Source organism: Enoplosus armatus, chromosome 12 (assembly GCF_043641665.1).
Source record: "Enoplosus armatus isolate fEnoArm2 chromosome 12, fEnoArm2.hap1, whole genome shotgun sequence".
NCBI lineage: Eukaryota > Metazoa > Chordata > Actinopteri > Centrarchiformes > Enoplosidae > Enoplosus > Enoplosus armatus.
Genome location: NC_092191.1, coordinates 12,735,323 through 12,749,714, shown reverse-complemented (window position 1 = coordinate 12,749,714; position 14,392 = coordinate 12,735,323). Strand labels below are relative to the sequence as shown.

Genomic DNA, 14,392 nt, shown 5'->3' with positions numbered 1-14,392 from the left:
TATACATGGTTAGTCCAAGAGACCACTAGTTATAAGATATCAAATATTGGGGACCTTAAAGAGACATGCTTGTGTGCATGTGCATATTAAAATCAGGTTAATCCCCCTGAGATCAAACATCTCTATTCCAAGACAGACTTGGCCACGACAGCCGGAGCACATTTACTCAAAGACATCACAACAAGCAAGAAATTTCATCAGCAACAAAGCAGAGAGGGCTGTGAGACAGGGAGGGAGGAAAAGGTGTCTCATATCTGAGCATTGACAGTTTCCAGTAGATTCAGCTTTCATGGTCCTTACAAGTATTTCAAGCTCAGTGTTCCATGCAGAGCAGAGGAAGTAGAAATCATTTTTACCTATCTCCGTCCAGGCCTTCAGAACAATCAGTAGAAATTAAATTTAGTCCGCTCACAACCAGAGACAAGCTGTGTATCTGTAACGTAATAACAATCAGAGGTGTTAAGGTTACTTAAAAAATGCATTTCACAGCAGTTACTAATAGATACTTAATCAAAACAATATTTAATGCTATGCAAGAGACTTTCCAAACTTTAGATATACCCATTAGATATATCTTAAGAACTGGTGTCAAGTATCTAAGTATGTTTATTCTAGTATAGTGTGTAAGTACAGTTTTATGGTAAATCTCAAGGTCCATTGTGTACATTAGTCCATTTACTAACAATTCATCTCAACATTAAATTGCTACATCCACCACTGCATATGCATTGTGCATTATTATACTTACATTTTTTTTTCCGTTTGTTGTATAAAGGTAAAGATTAGAAATGGTGAACGAGGGCAGGGTTTCTGACGAGGATCAGGACATTTATTTTAGGTGTGCATACAAACAATGGCACTACTCACTCTATCATTAGTCTTCTGCATCTTGCTTCAGAAGTACTCTGATTCATTTTTAAACCTTTGACTGTTGGTCAAAGTATTTGATATTAATTTCTGTATTGTGGTCAGCTGTTGGGTCCATATGGAAAAAGATAATGTACTTACATACACACAGACCCTGGAGCAGAGAGGGCTGGGCCTGTGCTAGGCGGCTGGATGTATTAATCTGGTATCCATTGGACAATGTGCTCTGCCTGCTCTGGCTCCAGATGACACCGGAGACACATGTCAGCAGGGCCAGAAGCTCCATACAGCAGAGAGACAACAGGATGACACATCACACAGGCTAGGTAGTCAGTGGAGGTACTGTGGCTGTATTGGTTTTCACCCCATCATGGCTATCATCCCTCAGACCGCTGGGGTCCTGCTAAAAGGGGTGAGGGGACTGTTACCATGGAAACTAAGAGGCAAGAGTAAGTACATGGGTTCATGTGTGCGAATGTGTTTTACTTCCTCTGTCTGATTTTCATTATCGTTCTGTGAAACACGGCAAAATAGGCATCATGAAGTTCATTTGCTTCGGGATGAGACTGGCACTATGGTGGTAGACGTGATGAGCTCTGGTTGTCGCAGTACATTTGTCTGGCAAATTATATTCTATTCTGAAGTGAAATTAAGTTCTCGTTTAAGCCGATTGTGAATTAAAACTGTTGATGTTTGACTTGTGTTTTGAACTGATACTCTCCGCTGGTTTTTTGTACAGTTGGCTGAATGTGGCATTGTGATATGACAGCCAGTCTGATTAGGGAAACTGTGTGTTTCTAGGTATCACGCTGTGTTGCTGTTGTGTGGCTATATCTACAGTTGGAAGCGCTACTCGTGGTCTCCCAAGCCAGGTCAGCAGGCAACTACCAATTTGACTTAATGGCATGAATCAGTCTGTTGCATCTGTCCGTTGCATGGAGTGTGTTTTTGGTTTTACAGGCATGTGTGAAAACAATAAAATTTGCAGACTTGCGTGTGTGTGTGTGTGTGTGCGTATCTAACCTTTGTGCTATGGTTGGTGATTGCAGGTAATCCTTCCAACAGCCAAAGCAAAAAAACCATAAAGCAGCGATTCCTCAAGCTGCTGCCATGCTGCAATCCCTCGGTTACCCCCTCAATCAGTCAAAGCAAGTGCTCCTTCACTCTCTTTACATCTCTACTTCCTTTTATGTGTCCAGCCTCTTCAGTGAATTAAAAATATTTATGCAGACACTTGTGTGGATGCAGTCATGTACACCCAGCCACCGAAACATTCAGTGCACACGTAAGCCCATATGCAGTCATACAGGAATACACTCAACACACAAACTCTAAAACATCCTGGTATTCTTGCTGCTAATAAATCAGACCTGTTTTCCGATTTGAAGCGGTGGAACATGTGTGTGCGTGTGTGTGTGTGTGTGTATATGTCCTATCACAGAGATATCAGGCTGAGGGTCTAAGAATATAAAATATGACATTTGCTATGAGTTGACTGTTATTTTCGAGAAACAGATGGAATGAAAATGAGATGAGGAATTTCGGTTAAATGTCTCCGTCTGCACACCTTTTAAAATGTCTCTTCTTTACCATTTTCATTAATGTCAAACCTCTTTTCTCGCTTTCTCAGTATAGGGCTCTCCCCAGTGTATTTGTGTCCTTGAGCTTTAGCTTTCAGACAAGACATTCAGTCATTTTATAGATATTTTACTGACCATGTTTTGTGTTGTCATATGAAGTGCTATAGCTGATGCCTGAGCAAAGATGGGTGCAAATTGCTTAACATAATAGTGTATATAGAAAATGTAATTCACTCATGTTTTGATCCAGTGATAAAATAATGATTAACATAGTTGTGAATAAAGGATATTATTTTGCTCTATGTATGAAGTATAAGACTGTATGATGAGCTCAATATCAGTTTAATGACTTCATTACAATATGTTCAGTTCATGGCTGTCCTGGAGGTTGGTGTGGGTGTAGTGATGATAAATGCTAACTAACACTGGTCTCTCTCTCACACAGACAGCGTGGAAGATGACTTTGAGTTATCCACTGTGTGTCATCGTCCTGAAAGCATGGACAAGCTGCAGGAGCAGACTAAGTTCACCAAGAAGGAGCTGCAAGTCCTCTACAGGGGCTTCAAAAACGTAGGTCTGGCCGAAGAAGAGAGGGATGAGGATGGGAAGAGAAACTACAAATTAACAAATAAACATAGAAATCTGGTTCTAGTGGCATCATTATGGGAGTTAAGAGCAGTATGTGTAGTCCTTTATATATTCTGTGCATGGTGGAAACTAATGAGTTTTCTCCATTCACATTTGTGTCCCAGGAGTGTCCAAGTGGTGTGGTGAATGAGGAGAACTTTAAGACCATTTACTCCCAGTTCTTTCCGCAGGGAGGTGAGTTGTCAACTCCTACCACTAAACCCGAAGAGCTCCAACTGTAGGATACTTTAATGTACACCATTCTTTCTATCTTCATTCATTTCATTCATAAAAGTGTAAATAACATCATGTATTTGATTCTGTAGAGGTACACATGGAGCTTTTCATCATCACAATGAATTTAACTAATTAACTCATTATAAATCTGCTCTGCTGAACTATGGTTCATGCACTGCAAAGAGGTGAGGCAATTTTTCATTTCATGATATTTAGGTTGATGAAATGTTAACCACTCGCCTCCAGTTGTATTTGAACTTATTCTTATATCTAGGCTATATTTAGCTCACTGCTAATCCTAGCTGTTTAAAGACTTTGCCTCATGTTTTGAGGGCACATGGGTTACTGTAAGTCTCTACCTTTGCAGATTCAAGTATGTATGCACACTTCCTGTTTGAAGCCTTCGACACTAACAAGAACGGCTCGGTTAGTTTCGAGGTGAGCTCTATTCTTATATCGGCTCCCTTTCAGAGATAAAAGCAAATATGTGCTCCGGTGAAACTTGCTGCCACAGCTGTCCACAAAAATGTATTCCCTTTAAATACCTGCCCACAGAGATTAATGCTGTGATAAACATTTGACTTCATTTACTGTGTCAAGATTTAATTGATGCAAAACAGTATGGTAAATTGTTTCCCCTCTATCTCAGGACTTTGTATTTGGCCTGTCTATTATCCTGAGAGGGACCATTAATGACCGGCTAAACTGGGCATTCAACCTTTATGACCTGAACAAGGACGGCTGCATCACCAAAGAGGTAACACACACACACACACACACACGCCCACCTGTCACACTGTTTTGGCAACCTTCAATTTTGGGGGAAATCAGATGCGGAAATTCTCTGCCGGGATATTGATCACTGACAACGTCAACTTTTATTTTGAAATTTAGAACTCGGCTCCAAAATGTCAAACATACCCTGTGGCATATATGGCCTCATAAAACCATGATATAACCTTCTATTTGGGTGTGACTGAAAGAAAATGGTCACAGAAGTCATATTTAACTAACAAAATTAAAGTAATATACTTAATACTAGGTAATCAAACAGGACAAAAAAATAAAATAAAACTAATTATCCAAAAAAACCTTGCATGTAGGACTCGTGACCTCTGTCCTTCTGAAATGCTGGACCAGCTTTGAGGTAATTGTTTACGTTGTCCAACAATTTCTCCCTTTTGTCTGTCAATTTCCAGGAGATGTTGGACATCATGAAATCCATCTATGACATGATGGGGAAGTACACATACCCTAATATGCAGGACGATGCTCCAAGAGAACATGTGGAGAGCTTCTTCCAGGTCAAACTAGGGCTGATCAACTCAACAGTCTTTACTTTCATTTTATGATTGTTTAAAACAACAGAATTATTACTGATAGAGATATTGTTCTCTAAAAGAAGATAATGTATAACATTCTTGAACATACAGTACAATTGTTTTTCAGTGATTAAATCTTTGGCTGCCTTTTTTTTTTTTTCAGAAAATGGACCGGAATAAAGATGGGGTGGTCACCATAGAGGAGTTCATTGAGTCATGCAAAAAGGTTGGGCAGAAAAGTGGATTTTCAAGTCCTTAAGTAATAGTAATATAATAATATATTACTATTAATATAATAAGTTATACATTTTGGGAAACGTCTTGCCGAAAGTTAGATGAGAAGATTGACACCATTTTCATGTCTCTGCGTTAAGTATGCAGATAGAGCCATTCAAAAACCATTCCTCCAAGAAATCACTGCGCCTGGCTGACTCCTCATAAAAAACACAACTTTTCATTTTGTATTTCTGTTTGTGTACGAATAAAACAAACATGTTTTATCAAACATGATATAACTCTCACTTTGGACAAAGCCAGACTAGTTATTTTCCCCACCTCGAGAATTTATGCTAAGCTAATCGGCTCCTGGCACAAACATGATAGGGGTATCAATCTTCTCATCTGACTCTCTGGAACAAAACAAAATACTACAAAATGTCAAACTATACCTTTAATCCTCATTTTCCCCAGTGTGAATCATATGGGTAACACACAAGGAGAAATGATGCTGCCTCCTCAACCAAACCTCTTGTCTCTGTCTAGGATGAGAACATCATGCAGTCCATGCAGCTGTTTGACAATGTCATCTAAGAACCTGGACCAGAGAGTATGCTGGCACCAGGGAGTGGAGTCAGTGTGTAAGAGGAATGGGGATTGAAAAGAAGAAGAAAGAGTTTGCGAATGTGTGTGTGTATGTGTGTGGCCGTCTTCTGACTTGCAAGCTTGTGCTTGTGTGTCTGTTGAGAGCTGTGAGTCCTGAGGGCACAGAGAGGCCCTCTTCCTGGAACCCCAGTGACATTTCTCCAAGCAACAATGGAGTTTCCCCGACTTCCCTTCATCATGCAGAACCTTAGTTTTACCCCCAGAGACACGGAGAATGAAGGCAAGCAGCGGGCTCACAGGCACTGGCACACCCAAGACCCCTCACCTGTTTTATTTACTATTAAACTATTTCAGCCTGTAATGGCTGAACTCAGAGGGACGAAGTTGCTCCCAAACCTTGATCCAAGATCACTCTTTTCCCTGTTTCCCTGTGATGGCTGAGATCTGGATTAGTGAATCTGATCCTGCCTCTGTGCATGTGGGCAACACCTCCCTGGAGCCGCTAGCCGTATTTACTACTCATACCCCGGCCATAAAAAGAGAAACGAGTCTGCCGCCATCTAGTGGACGAGAGAGAGAGAGACACTTCCTGAGGAAACAACTGACGAATTGGAGAGCCAAGCGATCCTGTTTTGTGGAGCATCAAACGTGTTGTTTTCCATGAGGAACTGATTTCAATATCGCATGATGATGTCACTAATATCCAATTATGTATTTACAGAGATACTCCAAAGTCTGCTTGTCTGTCTGCTGTTCCTACTCATTCACAGGTGCCTCACCCTTTGTGTATGTGTGTGTGCATGTGTAACAGAAAGAGATGTCATCCATCTTATCTATGTAAGACCCTGTGGGGACAACTCCCACCTCCATTAATGGAATTCTGGTAGAATAATTCCCGGCCTTCCAAACTATTACAGTCCTAGCTGTAGGTGTCTATTGACTGTTGTACATTTTCTAGCATTCCCAGTGGTGTGATATTAGGCAGTACAACGTGGGGATTGCACTATAGTTGACAAGCTGTTTTGACCATCCCAGCTTCTCTCAACACAGGACTGGCATACCACAGTCGTACTAGTCTATCAATATACATTAAAGGGGAATTTATTAGATTGCAGATTGTATTTGTGGACTTCTTGTAATCGGAAATGTCATGTGGTTGTAGCAGGTTCTACCACTTCAAAGAAAATCTCAAAACCCTTGTTGCATTAAATTAGGTTCATTCAATTTCAAAGAGGCATAGTATGTGTGTGTACTGTTAGTGAGAGTGACATGGTTTAATAACATACCATTTTTTATGCCCCCCCCCCCCACTCCGTATTCTCCCTCTCTCTGTAACACCAAAGAGAAGATATAAATTAAAGACGTATATAAAGCCACTCTAAGTTAAGACTTTAAGCCCACCTGTGGGTGAAGAGAGAGGGAGATGCTGTGTAGGAAGAAGGGCAAGGGGCAATCAGAGACAAAAGGTTGTACAAAGGTAAACTGGCAATGTGGTTTACCTGCACACTGTCCCAACGGAAGTGTAGCTTTAGGTTGTAAACCCACACATTGGGCTCTAATGAATGAATTTGCAACCGCATATTAATTTGCTTCTTTTCAAACTAGAACTACTCTTAAATCTAAATGTGAGGAGAAGAGGCACTCAGGAAGTGATTAAATAGGCTGTAGTGTCTTTTTAAATGCAGAGAGACTAACATGGAATAGCAATAATGTTCTCTACCACAAATCAGCACCTTTGCACTCATCCAAGCTCTCATTCCTCTCGGAGCAAAGTATAAGGGTTTACCATGGCCCTGACCAAAATATGCACCAACCCTGCAATTTGTTCTTTTCAGTTTTGCATTTTTTTCTAGGAAAGAAGTGGTTTGGCTCTGATTGGTCCTTGCCAACAGTTTTTTAACTTCCATTCCTGACCACAAGTAAAACCTGTCTATACCCGCATGTACTGTGTCTAGAACAATGAAAACCTACTAACCTGTTGTACTGACTGTCTAGTTAGCTAGCCTCAACTGGTTGCATTACGTATTCAAAATGTGTATATTTTGTACAGAGACAATAAAAATCACAGTTACTATGCAAAATGGACTGGAGTTTGAATTTTAAAGACTGTGAATAATTGTCTTTATTAAAATAAGACAGTGATTTCAGCTTTACATTTCTACAGATACAGTATAAAGCAAAACAATCAAGATCCACACTTTTTACCTTCTAATTCATCTTCACAATGTCAGGAAGACATATTTCATAACTTAAATATACATAATTATACATATAATCCCAACAGCCACATCTGATTCAACTAACAGGCAGCCAGACACAAGGCAACAGGTGAGCAACCACTCAGTAAACACATTAAAAACATCCTGTTGAAACTGTGTACATGAACAAAAAAAGCACTTCAGTCTTCAACTCGTTCACAATGACACTGCTGACTCTTAGAGGCTTGAGGTGTGGCTTGTTGGGATTGGATTGCTCCATAAAGGAGCAGGCATTCACTTGGGAATCTTGCGGAGCTCTGCCAGAGTCCATATGGCCAGTGAGAGAAGAGCCACAGAGCCAGACTGGTGAGTTGCTGCCAGTGGAGTGGGGACATACAGTAACAGGGTGCTGATACCCAGGGCAACCTGAAGAGCACAAACACACAGTTTACTTACACTGAAGAGTAATAAACTGAGTCTACATGTTTCAGGGCTGACTGGCAGCCTACCTGTCCGTAGGCCATGGCTGCAAGGAGGCTGATGGCGATCTTAGCCCTCCTGGGCAGCACCATCCTCCTTGAGAACAGATAGAGGCCTGTAATTGCGGTCAAGGAAGAGATTGCCTAGGAAAAAATAAATAAAGAAGACCATCAACAACCTAATCCAAATAATGAAACATTGAAATGTTGCCCACAAGGTTATTTCTGTTTAGAAATAATAACATACCAAAACTCTGTGGTCGAACTGCACAGTTGTAGGATTTTCAAAGAGGTTTTTGAGGGCAGGGGAGAAGGCTAGCAGATCATCAGGGATCCATCGTTCTCCCATCTTAGGGAAGGAGTTATACACCAGTCCGGCATCCAAACCAGCAACAAAAGCACCTGTGTAATAGCATTTGTAAAATGGTTCCAAACACATCAGCATATGTATAGATTACATTCTTATCCATCTTATCTTCACAATCTGCAACAAATGTCCAAGTATCTACTTCAATTCTTTCTTCAGTTTTTTTCTAAATACACCCCCCCCCCCCCGAATATGCTCTACAGTAAATTGTACTGTACGACCTTAGCTTCAAATATGAAAGCTGTAGCCAAGGATCTATTTGCATCCCCAAAGACGCTTGAAACTGGAAGCACTCCTATCACTATATAGATCTCCTTAGAAAAATGTTTGTGACATTGCATTCACACAATAACAAAGAGTACCTGAAAGAGCAGTAAGGAAGACGAGTCCACCAGTCCCCTTGGCAAACCTCCTGAGCTGCATGAGACGTTTGGTTTCTGCCATCTGTGAAAGGAGGTGCCATCATGATTTCATGAACATTTTCTCACACAGATCAAGGTTAAAACTCTGTTACTTTAGATGTAGACAGAAACTATAATGGGTGTTTTTCAAGAGTCTACCTCTGTACCTTGTGTGCAGGCAGCAGCAGAGTGAGCCCTGTCCAGAGACTGGCGCAGTAGAGCAACAAGGCAGAACCAAGGTGAGCACTCAGACGATACTGGCTGACCCGAGGGATGTCATGAGACTCAGGTTTATCCTCCAGACCACTTTTTACCATGTACCACCCTAGAAGGCCCTGAGAGGACACACACACACACACACACACACAATGATACAGCCATTCATGCATTTTTGACACTGATTTAACATCCATACAACACTAATAGTGAGGTAGTAACTTCCTATAATCCTCTACCATCACCATGGCTGTATTGAGTCTTACCTGGAAGATGACAAATCCGCAAAGCCCCAGCACTTTTCCCTTCATGGAGCGAGTTAAGTATCCTTTCCTCCAGAAGTAAACGGTGGGGAGGACGTACGCAAGTCCAACCAGCCTACCCCACATACGATGACCCCACTCCATGTAGAAGATAAACTTAAACTCTGGCAGAGTCATGTCATGGTTCATTCTGTGAAAACATAATGACAACAGATAATTAATCTTGTTGTCAAGCGTTAGTCTGGGAATTAAAAGAGATCAATTTCAAAATGATACCAGGTTACAAACTTGTGTTTTGATTATTAGTGATTGTGTTTTTAAAACTGTGCGAGTGTCTGTCTTGATTAGGTGAAAATTATAGACAGGGCCTTACATTTTGAATTCAGGAAACTGCTGGTACTTGGAAAACTCAGCCTCCCACTCTGCTTGTGACTGAGGTGGCTTCATCTCTCTCACCAGATGCCAGTCAACCATGGAAAGCCCAGATTCTGTTAGCCTGTTTCAAACACATGCATATCTACAGTAAGTACCCATCAACACCACTTCATTACAAGGAGAACTATTATATACACAGACACATCACTTTACCTTGTGACACCACCCAAGACAACAGCCCCAACCACCAGCCCGCTGCAGCCGAGTAACCAGCGACCTAATATGCGACTAGTGGATGCGTTGGGGACAGTAGCTGCTGCTGGGGTGGAGGAGGCTCCTGCCTCTGCTGTGATGGTGCTCTGTCCTCTCTTCACAAGCCATTGCCGAAGTTGTGGACTCCGCTGATGTTGTAAATAAAAAGCAGAGAGGGGACTTGAAACAACACTGGACAGCATAACTTTTAAATCTATGTGCCTAAAAACTTACATTTCCTTTGCTAACAGAAATGTAGTTTTAACAACACTAGAGAAATCATGACACATGATAATACCCCAGTACACAAAAGTAGGTCCATAAAGACATATAAAGAAGAGCGGATACTTAAAGCAGCATATTGATATCCATTTTCATATATATCAGATATGGAGTAAAATTCAGGTGTCCACTTACTTTTAGCCATGTAACACATGATTAACGTACATGATACTTCCTTTCTCCTGTTAGCTCACTTCTGAGTTTACTCTAGTGACCAGTTACAGATTCAGGACTGCTGAACAAAAGGATTGCAGGCTGATTGGTTGGTTGTTTTGAGGTCTCAGGTTGTTGGAGAACGTACTTATTGGGAATTGCAAAATTACGAAATGTATACAATCAGGTCTTTCATAAATTCGTTTAATTATCCAGCTGTTAATTTGACAGCTAACGCGACATCTGGATGATGGGTGTTCGGTGAGGTGATTCCGCTGCGGCTAAACTGGTAACGTTAACGTTACATTCAGACGTGACTGATGCTACGTAACATTATAACCAGCCAGGTAACTGCCCTAACTAACTCACATTAACGTTGAAGACAATACCACAGTGACACAAAATGGAGTTGGCTGATGGGTTAGCTTTTCGAAAATATCTGACATATCGTGCCATACTTATATCGCTTGCAGTGCAGTGTCTGACCTTTTTCGTGCTCATCTAGCTAGTAGGCTAATGTTAGCTGCTAGCTATATACTCACACTGCTGTGTTGAAATCCTTTGCCAGCACTTCTGCAACCGCAAGAAATCGTTGTCCGTGCTAAAGAGAGCAACATCTCGGTGCCCTAATGTTCGTTAGCGCCGAGTTGGTCCTGCAGGGCTGTTTTAAAAGATGAAGCTCTGTTAGGTAAAGGCTATTACCGGCTGTTACACAAGCATGTTTCCTAACTGACACTTCAACTTTAACCTCTTGACGTCACAACAAATAGACGAGCAAATATAGTTTTTTTCTTTTGTTAGACGGGAAACACTCAACAAACCTAACAATAACAACAACAATATATATATAAAAAATGTGCAATTAATCATTTTCTAAATTCGGGGCGTCCATGTGTTGGTGCATGTTTTGGGTACTAGCGTATCCCGCGTGGGCGGTCACACTCCTTCCTTTGCCCAAATAGCGTCACCGTCCACCCGCCAAACAGCGTGTTTGAAATTCAACTATCCGGAAAACGCTGATCCACTGTGGTGTCTGGCTGTAGGAGCTCATTCACCAAAACAACACTGACTTCATATCGCTTCCAGTCGACTGATAAGGTCCCATGAACAGATAGGAAGTGGATTTGACAGGTAGTTGTTGTGGAAGTTAAAATTGTTAGCTAAAGAATTGTGGACGTGTTAACTAAACAAATCACAATGAATCTCTCTCTGTCCCTGTCTGTGTGTCTTCCTGTGTCACTGTCTACACTGTCAGTATGGCAGAGGGCTTTTTAATGGAGGTGTGTGTGGACTCCGTGGAGTCTGCTATCAATGCTGAACGAGGAGGTTGGTAATGTGTAGTGAACACTGATTATAATAAGCCCACAATGACCTACTCGCCAAAGACGAATTACAAACGGTTCTACTTGAAAGTTTTTCAGTCAACCAGACTTTTAAAGATTCAGATTCAGACAATTTAAAGATCCCCTTCACTGTAGGGGATTTAAGCTCTGTCTCAGACAGATCTTGTCTTAACCCAGTGCTGAGTATTAAATGGACATGCAGAGTTATTTCATTTCTCATAACCCATAAAGGTGCAGTCTAAGCGTTTGTCTCTCCTGACAGGTGCAGGTCGGCTTGAACTGTGTTCTAGTCTTATGGAGGGAGGGCTCACTCCCAGTCTAGGTGAGCACACTTCAGTTCGGTACAGATATTCATGCAGCTCTTGAGTATCTGCTGAGATCAGACAAGCACATAGAAGCACATATGCCACCATTATTTGCTTTGCCACAGGTCTGCTGCAGGTCGTGAAGCAGTATGTCAAAATTCCCGTCTACGTGATGATACGTCCTCGTGGGGGGGACTTCCTGTACTCAGACCAGGAAGTGGAGGTGATGAGGAAGGACATAGAGCAGATGAAGAGCCACGGCGCCGACGGACTAGTGCTGGGAGCCCTGACAGAGGATGGACGGGTGGACACAGAGCTCTGTATGGAGTTACTGGGTAATGTCTGCCTGTATATTTGGTCTTACCTGTATTGGCCTACAAGGGAAGAAACACAAACAACCAAGATGCTCACTTAACGGGTCATGATGAACAGTTCCACAAAATCATAAAGAAAACATATATAAAATAAAGTAAATGTTTCAGCCTTTGAAACTGTGCAGCATGTGGCCCTGAATCAACAACTGGCCACAGTGAACATGTCGGCTCCAAAGAGAGGAAAAACGTTCAGAATGAGCAACTCTTTTATATTTCAACTTTGCAATTAACATATTTAGTGTGAGCCTTTGTATTGTTTGTTTTATTTTTCTGACTGTCTGCTTTTGCTTGCTAGCTGCTGCTCGACCTTTGCCTGTCACCTTCCACCGAGGTAAAATGTTCTCCTTTACATCACGTAAAGACTTAAAGCTTTTAAAAGTCTTTGCAGCTGCCAGCAATTAGCCTTCTAAAATATCACAAAGCCTCAATGGAATGAAAGCTTTAGAGTCCTTTCAGCAGTGCTTCGAAGTATGGTGCCCTTAAAGGTGCAATATATATTTTTGAGTTTTGAGTTGAATTTGTGTTATTGAACTAATATTGATCCTACTGCAGCTTTCGACATGGTTCATGACCCAGCAGTTGCTCTGGAGACGCTGCTATCATTAGGGTTCCAGCGTGTGTTGACAAGTGGCTGTGACAACTCTGCTTTGGAGGGACTCCCACTCATTAAACGGCTCATTGATCAAGTATGTGTAAACTATATGTATGCAGACATGTTGGCATGCAAGCATATGGAAATGACATGGATATTTATTTGTGCTGCTTAGTCATCCTACTCTCCACCTTTTCTTCCACTCATCAGGCTAAAGGGAGAATTGCCATCATGCCAGGTTAGTCCTTTAACTCTCATATGCAGTTTATATGTGTTTTTTCTCCTGTTCAACTGTTTATTTACCATTTGTTTAATATAGGAGGGGGTATCACAGAGAGGAACCTGCAGAGAATTTTAGAGGGGTCGGGGGCTCAAGAGTTTCACTGCTCAGCCCGGTCCAGTAAGGATTCTGCCATGAAGTTCAGGTATGTTTAAATCAAATGATTTAAAATCTGAGTGGTGGGATTTTTCCCATGCTTGCATACATTACATTCTTGCAACTATAAGGAATAAAACTTCTGAATAAACTGTTCCTGTCTGTCTGATAATGTTTCCACGTGCAGGAACACCTGTGTGACGATGGGAGCTGCTTTCTCAGCACCTGAGTACGGCCTGAAGGTGGCAGATGTGAGCAAAGTCCGCACTCTTAATGCAATTGCCAGAAATACCTTGTGAATGGGCGCTGGACAGTCACGACAGACACAGATACCTCAAAAGTGATCATGAGTAATTACACTGATACTGTCATCATTTATTTTCACTAAAGCCCAGAATAAGTAGACTTTTCAGTTCTGTTTTTCTTCTTTTTGTTAATCACTGAGCAAACCAAAGTCCTTGTAAAGCGAAAGCTCAGGGACAGCCTGGGACAGTGTACACATGTTTGTTGCCTCAGAAATAGTGTAATAAAACACACACTAGATTTCTAAATGTGTTCTAAAGCTAAGGAAACGCACTGATCAGTGCAGCTGCTGTTTTCACAACAGTATGTTTTCCCGTTGCCATATAGTCAACCTATATTTATTTACAGCCGTCCCAATTTACAGTGGAAGATGTGATCTCCTGTACTTTATTTTTTTACAAGGACAGAAACATTGTGACTTGATTTAGTTTGCACAGAATTTAATTAAAGTCTGAAAGAAAATCTAACAATTCAGTGCACTTTCTTTTGTTAATGTTGTCAAATGTCTCCTGCAATTAAAACCTGTCTCTTATTCATTTAAGAAATAGGCCAAACTAATGCAGAACCATGCTTCATTTACATTAGTTGTAATTGTTGTTAATGAGGTTTAAAAGGGTTAGAGAGTCATGTTACTGTCTTCATGCTCACTGATATCTAA

General features: G+C 41.2%; 3 protein-coding genes across 7 annotated transcripts in view; 2 read left to right on the top strand and 1 right to left on the bottom strand.

Moving 5' to 3' along the window:
* The window catches only part of LOC139293872 (A-type potassium channel modulatory protein KCNIP2), an 82,612-nt gene extending 77,169 nt beyond the window's left edge, over window positions 1-5,443 (top strand). Inside the window, exons 2-9 of one of the 5 annotated variants that reach the window (XM_070915518.1) lie at window positions 1,917-2,015; window positions 2,893-3,017; window positions 3,200-3,269; window positions 3,679-3,749; window positions 3,961-4,068; window positions 4,511-4,615; window positions 4,797-4,859; window positions 5,396-5,443. In XM_070915518.1, the coding sequence (XP_070771619.1) occupies window positions 1,917-2,015; window positions 2,893-3,017; window positions 3,200-3,269; window positions 3,679-3,749; window positions 3,961-4,068; window positions 4,511-4,615; window positions 4,797-4,859; window positions 5,396-5,443 (689 nt within the window). Of the gene's footprint in view, window positions 1-1,916; window positions 2,020-2,892; window positions 3,018-3,172; window positions 3,270-3,678; window positions 3,750-3,960; window positions 4,069-4,510; window positions 4,616-4,796; window positions 4,860-5,395 lie in introns of all 5 variants that reach the window. The other 4 variants (XM_070915517.1, XM_070915519.1, XM_070915521.1 and 1 more) reach the window with 4 other exon arrangements.
* A 2,173-nt stretch (window positions 5,444-7,616) lies between these two features.
* Window positions 7,617-11,154, bottom strand: cox15 (cytochrome c oxidase assembly homolog 15 (yeast)). The gene is made up of 9 exons (XM_070916157.1): window positions 10,984-11,154; window positions 9,968-10,155; window positions 9,753-9,875; window positions 9,383-9,569; window positions 9,068-9,235; window positions 8,862-8,943; window positions 8,380-8,534; window positions 8,163-8,276; window positions 7,617-8,079 (listed from the first exon to the last, which is right to left on the bottom strand). The coding sequence occupies exons 1-9, from the start codon at window positions 11,056-11,058 to the stop codon at window positions 7,948-7,950; spliced, it is 1,224 nt and encodes a 407-aa protein (XP_070772258.1). The 5' UTR covers window positions 11,059-11,154; the 3' UTR covers window positions 7,617-7,947.
* A 301-nt stretch (window positions 11,155-11,455) lies between these two features.
* On the top strand, window positions 11,456-14,166 carry cutc (cutC copper transporter homolog (E. coli)). The gene is made up of 9 exons (XM_070916202.1): window positions 11,456-11,572; window positions 11,697-11,767; window positions 12,047-12,106; window positions 12,215-12,424; window positions 12,759-12,794; window positions 13,016-13,149; window positions 13,266-13,293; window positions 13,375-13,480; window positions 13,619-14,166. The coding sequence occupies exons 2-9, from the start codon at window positions 11,698-11,700 to the stop codon at window positions 13,728-13,730; spliced, it is 756 nt and encodes a 251-aa protein (XP_070772303.1). The 5' UTR covers window positions 11,456-11,572; window position 11,697; the 3' UTR covers window positions 13,731-14,166.
* Window positions 14,167-14,392: the final 226 nt, after the last annotated feature.